This window comes from Pavona decussata, unplaced genomic scaffold (genome assembly GCF_977016875.1).
Source record: "Pavona decussata unplaced genomic scaffold, jaPavDecu1.1 SCAFFOLD_363, whole genome shotgun sequence".
Classification (NCBI taxonomy): domain Eukaryota; kingdom Metazoa; phylum Cnidaria; class Anthozoa; order Scleractinia; family Agariciidae; genus Pavona; species Pavona decussata.
Genome location: NW_028145741.1, coordinates 20,875 through 27,500, shown reverse-complemented (window position 1 = coordinate 27,500; position 6,626 = coordinate 20,875). Strand labels below are relative to the sequence as shown.

Sequence of the window (6,626 nt, the reverse complement as noted above, 5' to 3'; positions counted from 1 at the left end):
TTTGTAGAGTGTTTTCACAGGACGTCACGGCGGCCATGTTGGTGTCCCAGAAGTCGCGTGAATGAAAACGCTCTATACACTCGATTGAAAAAACGTTGGCAAGTAAATATCGAAGAACCTTTTTTATAGAACAAGTTGAGGCTGATATCAACTAAAATTTAAGAGCATACTAAGAACATTACCCAGGCTGAGAGTCACTTAACCGCAACATTGTTATTTTGACCAAATTTCGCGACACCTTGTACCCAGCACTAGAGTACATGTAAGCTGCGCAACAGAGTGTGTCACAAGCAACTTGACACCATATTACGGCACATATTATTGTTCTTTGATTGGTGTCTTGGTCACATCCACATAGATTTATCGAAATACTATAACAGGTATAACTTAAGAACATCTTAAGAACTTTTTCCGGCTCAAATGGTAAAAAAAAGAAGAAGAAGAAGAAGAAGAAGAACGTTCAGCCTCGGCCTAAAAATTGGGCGTTCTTGAAAAAAAACCATGAGTGATAAATCCCAACAGCTTTCTAGGAAGCGTTTGACCCATGAGCTTAATCACATTCACGTTGTTAGAAAAGAAAAGTACGTGCCTTTAGCAAATCTCTCTTGATTAAGTGCGGTTTTTAGAGCTTGAAATTCGCATATGATATTGAGGACAAAGAGATCAAAACACGAGATATATGCATGCTAATAAAATTGCCCCATCATTCCATGATCCACCAGGTCACATCGTTTACGATTCACAGTTGCAAAGGACAACGTTCTTTCAATCGAGTGTACACTCGATTGAAAGAAAGTTGTTAGGTAAAAAAAAAACCGATATTGTCTTAAAACGACTTTAGCAACAAGTATAACTCAGGTGAAAGTCAATCAACATCACTTTCTCATTTGCAGGTGATTTGATTTTACATTCCTACTTTCGTAATGTTCAAGTAAGCGACACCTCTTCGAGCGCGTGACTCATAAGTTATATTTTTGCTCAATTGCGAGCAGCGCTTTATATTCCAAGGCGGTACTCAACTGGGAGTGGCGCGTTTTTGAGTACATGTAAATAAACACGGTAGGTCAATTCGACGATCCGCTACAATATACATCGATCAGCAAACATTTTCGCCAAAAGCCGAACCACCAAACATTTCCTTGACTTTTTTTTTAACGTATATTTAAAAAAACTTCCTTTTGTTATCTTCTACAGCTCACCCAAGTTTGCGCTTCATTCGTTGGAAACTACTGAAAATTTCACTTCACTTTCTAGTAGTCGATAATATTTATAGATATATAATTCATTTATTCTTTGCTCAGTTGGCGTAGACAATTACTGGGAAATTCTTGGACAATCTTCGACTTTCTTACGGATGTAATGTCATGGTGTAAATATTTGCATGGATACTGAATGTCCATTATATTTACGACAACTGTAGTTTTCCGGCTTCGATAAGCCTCGTCCCTCAAAACCCTAGTTGGTGTCAAAATAACAGCAAACACCAACCCCTAAACCATTGAAGAAGTTACAAATTCAGGGGCAGCCTCAAACTGTGATGTCCTGTGTTCCCAGGTCTTTTGGGGGGCCTTTTAAAGGTATATTTGCGTATGCTGGTACAATGTGTGACATGTTTTGATGGTTTAACTGAAAATTTAAGTGGCAGGAAGTTTTAGTAAACGGAATCAGTCTTATTTCCTGAATTTAACAGCTGTTGTCGGCTTACCGAAAATACTACCTGACCTTACTTCGCATTTTTATCGAGATATTTGCCCCTTCGAATCTTCGAAAACGAAATGAATTTGTTTTCCAATGCTGGGAAATTGAGCTGTTATTTTGTGAAGGAAGAAATTAGGATTAAGAAAGAAGTTTATTTGCATCCCTGGCATCGCAGATAAATGTATTGTAAAAGCCAACAATCATTGGAGTTTCCAGTTCAATAACCTTGACTACTACCTGCTATTGTTCAATTAGATACGAGCGCAGCCTTTTGTTAAACTGTTATCCACCCGTATTCCTTTGAAAGTTACTAATGTTGCACAAGCTAAATTCGGTTTCCTCCAATTGCATTTCAAAGAGCCCATAAAACCTGTTACCACAATTTTGCCGAAGAAAGCTTGGGATTTTCTTTAAAACTAAATTGAAATTTCTGAAGCGATTAAGGCCTTCCGAACAGATATCCACCGGCGGAAACGAACTGTTGGGTACCCCTGGAAATTCTACATGAGGTAAACAAAAAAAAATCGTTGAATTTCCCCCCCCCCCCCCCCCTTCTACTATCACAGGTAACAAATTTTCGGTTCATTGTTGTAAATATAAAAAAACGCCCAAGGCGCTTCTTCATGGCAAGGGCAAGCGCGAATTTCAGAAAAAACCTCTTTTTAATTCTTTCAGAAACACCTCTACGCGCGCGAAATCTCGTCGAGTTCTTGCCTTCTGCAGACTAGCTGGGTTTCAGTAAATATTGTACGTGACTTTACGTGAATCAGCGAAGTACACCCTATGATACTTAAAGGGGAAGTATCACCCGCATTCGTTATTTTTTTACCTCTTTTGCTAAAAATAGTGAAATAAGACCTTCACTTAGCTACAAAATGATTCTATAGAAGAAGGAGATGAAAGAAATCAACTCAGTTCGTGAAAGGAGCAACTCGTGATCTGTTCTAGCTCATTTTGGAAACAAAAATGCTAGAACCTGAAAAACGTTAGCCTAACATTTTTCAAAATTCAATCCATTCCGACCTAAACTGTCTCTAGACAGAGGCATTAATCGACAATTTTATTGCAGTGGAGTCATAACAAAACTAGACAATTCTTTTTTGTTTCTATTGCCATACAAACATTTTTGGGTTTTGAAATCACATCAAATTCGCGTGATACTTCCCACTTTAATCCGATTCGATTTCATTCGGCAATATCTCTTTCTCCTTAATGGCTTTTCCAAAAGCAGTAAAAGAACGAGAATTTTCTGAAGCCAAAACAACAACAACTGCTTTTTAAAACAGTATGTTTATGGATTTTATAAGGACACCATAGTGTTCATAAACTCATATTTCAACAAAATAAAATCAGGGAACTCCATTAAATGGAGATTAAAAATGCAAATGTTACTGTACTGAAGCGCAAAATAAATATAGTTTCAAACACAGTGAAACATCTGTACTTGCATGGTTTCGAACCATATACGAACCCATGCTACTGGCAATGAGGGGGGATGGGAAGGGATTATTACCTGACCGTGGGAAGTTTACAAACACGTACGCTCAACGGAAAACAGAACTCGGATAATCTACTTGTTATACGTTTGTCAAAAAAAAATTATTTTGCTCTTGCAATGTAAATATAGAATGGGATTTCAGTATTTTAAACCAGGACAAAAACAAATTAAAGTCCGGCCCTAATTTTATTCTGCACGGATTTAAAAGCACAACCGAACGCAGCATGACAATTACCCTTGCTGTCTCGTTTCATCTGTGACATTTTCTAGTTCATAACACTCAGTGAAAATGGTTTTTATAACCCTACAATTAAGACTTACAATGCTTGGATTTCGCCGTGTCACACGAGTGCCCCATGAAGCCAGCAATAAATCATTATATCCAAGGGTCAATCATGAACATAAACAAAATAAACCAGAAAGACTGCTGATAATACGCGATTTTCCCCGTCATATTAAGCCCATTAAACCGGATTTGTTTGAAATAGTGTTCAAATCGCAGACTAAATTTCTTTCGGTTTTCAACTGGTTTGATTTTCATTCTATATTTGCATGCATAAAATCAGAAATGTTTTGCTGTTTAACAAATCCTCAATGAGTCTCAACATGTAACGGACAATTATATTATCAGCGGGGATGCCAACATCACATTACCAACAACGGATATTAAAATCGGCATTTTTATCTGTAAATAAAAACACAATAGCTCGCGCGGCCCTTGTATACCTTGTCAGTAAATGCAGAAGCTTCAATTATTTCCTCAGTTGCAAGGATTTAAGTGTCCTTTTTAAATATTCACAGCCCTAAAACAAGAGGTCAATGAATATTGAATGATGGAAATGGACTGTATATATTACTGCGCTTAATTTAACATTAACACACGCTTTGACCCGTACATAAAAAAGCGAATGTGAATGGACTGGTCTTCAGCACTGAATTGAGTTGTCATTAATTTTTTCTACAGACTAGCAGAACTGACAAATAAACATAAATATATTCGAAATGACAAGAATACTCACAGAAATTGGTTCGAATCGTTGAAAAACGGCGCCAAAAACGTGATCATCCAGATCTCACCGCCAAAGCAATCGAAATACGGACGTGTCCAGAAGCCATCCTTGTACTCCACAACAGGAAGCGAGACATTACGAAGGGAATCTGCCGTGGATTGATTAAGACGAACAGTGTATATATCTGTGCTGAGTTTCGCCACGGATCGATTTGAATTAAGTTCGCGGGGCTCCCTCCACCAAATAGTTTCTGGGCTTGTTAAATAATCATGACCAACAGAAATGTCTTTAACATGTACAAATCCACTGAAAGCCTTGTCCCTAAACGCGTACGGACAGAACCGCTCGTAGCTCCTGTACTGGTTTTTCTCAAAACAAACCACGGAGCCGAACACGGACGGCGAAAATAAAACGTTCGATCGAACTAGGTTGTAAAGAAAAGTGTCATTTTCCGCCATGGAGAAGCCCTCCGAAGATTTAACTCGCGATAATGAAGTCAAGAGATTTGCGACCTTGACCGCCAGGAGTGCTTCGCTCTTCCATCGAGCGTGTTGAAAAGCGATATCAAGGATGACTGATTTATTAGGCGAACACTTCGAGTTGTTGGACATTTGTCTTTGAACCGTTTGTAGCGCTGCCATTAGACGCTGTCTCTGGGCATCAGAGTCGTCCGATCTTGAGAAATCGGACGACTTGCTTCCTTTCACCCCGGCCTCATTTGCTTCTACGGTTAAGATCCCATGATAACGTACATTGAAAATCTGAACAAAACCGTTCAGAATATAATACAGCAAAATCCAAAATTGTAGTCTTCCAGTCTTCATGTCTCACAGTTTTGAAGAATTTGTAGCCTAGAAATCATGATTCATCGAGGTACGAAACGGAAAACTTCGGTTGATGTCATTGGATCAAACAAACTGTGCCCGCTTTCGAATTTCATATGATTTTGTTTCGTAACGCTATCTACTCGGTCACGCTTGCTTCGAAATTCGTCTTCAGTTCACCATTTGTCGACTGCCCCAGACATAATAAAGCTTACAACGGCTTACAATAGTTCTTTTGCTATGAAAGTACAAAGGAATATATTTTTCTTTGTATCATCAAGCGGGCAGGCAGAAGCTACTGTTTGGCTAGCTGATTAGACAGAAACCGGAAACGTAGAAACAAATAAATACTGTTTGAATAGCACAAGTTGCTAATAAATAATACAAATATACAATACGTACTAGTAATGTTTAAAATGGCTATATAAATGTATCGGGCATTTTGTATGTAAAAAAGTTCTAACAAATCAATTATATTGCTCTTCGGTAACAAAAGGCTTTGTACATGAATTGTGTTTTAGTATCTCCGTCATGATGTACAAACTGAATAAACAATGAGTCAATTTGGAGTGGCAGTCGCTTAAAGACCTTTTAGTAGCAATACAGCTTGTCCTCGCTGATGAATTTTGCGATAACAGTGCCAAGTTTTAAGAGCTGAAATGACGTCGTTTCCTTCGTATTAGCGCTAATGTGTTTCTTTGCGATTTCTCGTTTTTATACTGTCATAAAAGTGTGAAGGGCTTTTAATTTGAAGCTCATTTGAATTTTGTCTCCGTGGATAATCATTGTCTGGGATTGAATAATTCTGTTTAATCTTTGAATGCCACAGACGAAACCCCAACTACAAAAAATAAACTCAAAACATTTTAGGGTTAAAAAATGAAAAAAAAAATTTTTTGGAGAATGGAGAGAAACCTATGTTTTCCTGTTTGTCAGGAGACTAGGTGGAAATTTTACGTTTGCGTCATTTTTGTTACTTCTGTGCCATGAGGCAGCAAGTGGTGCTCGGATAGGCCATTTCCGAGTTGCTGTGAACCTCATTATGAAAGCGAGGCTAAGTGCAATCATATGCAAACAAAACTAATTTTCATGTCAGTAAAAACCAGTGATAAACTGTGTTTGCAAAGACCACCGTGACAAAATAAAAGTACCGGATCCTGTAGTGAAGGATCTAATCAGCAAAAAAATTGTAAAGCAGATAATCTAAAAAAAAAGAGCAAGGCTGATTTCACGGTCAGGGAAGTATATTTTCCCTGACCGTGAAATCAGCCTTGCTCTTTTTTTAGATTATTTGCTTTATAATTTTCATATGAAAGCTTTGCACTTAGCCTCGCGTTCATAAAGAAGTTCACAGCAACTCGGAAATGGCCTATTCTTTTTCGTGTCGCAAATGCAAATCCCACAGGTAGCCCAAGCTCTAAGAAACAGGTTCGCTCTTGCCTCTTGTTTGATATTTTTTTCCTTTTTAGAAGGGTGGGGAGGAAGGGATTTACTTAATTTGCAGTAGGGTGGGTACAGTGGAACGTCGATTTAACGAAGTGCCAAGGGATTACGGAAATCGGTCCGTTATATCGAGGATCTGAATAACGTTCGTAA

At 38.2% G+C, this 6,626-nt stretch overlaps 1 protein-coding gene across 1 annotated transcript in view; it reads right to left on the bottom strand.

Annotated features, from left to right (window-relative positions):
• The window catches only part of LOC146452911 (putative G-protein coupled receptor CG31760), a 17,751-nt gene extending 12,468 nt beyond the window's left edge, over positions 1–5,283 (bottom strand). Inside the window, exon 1 of the mRNA XM_085097233.1 lies at positions 4,216–5,283. Within this exon, the coding sequence (XP_084953359.1) occupies positions 4,216–5,030 (815 nt within the window). The 5' untranslated portion in view covers positions 5,031–5,283. The remainder of the gene's footprint in view (positions 1–4,215) is intronic.
• Positions 5,284–6,626: the final 1,343 nt, after the last annotated feature.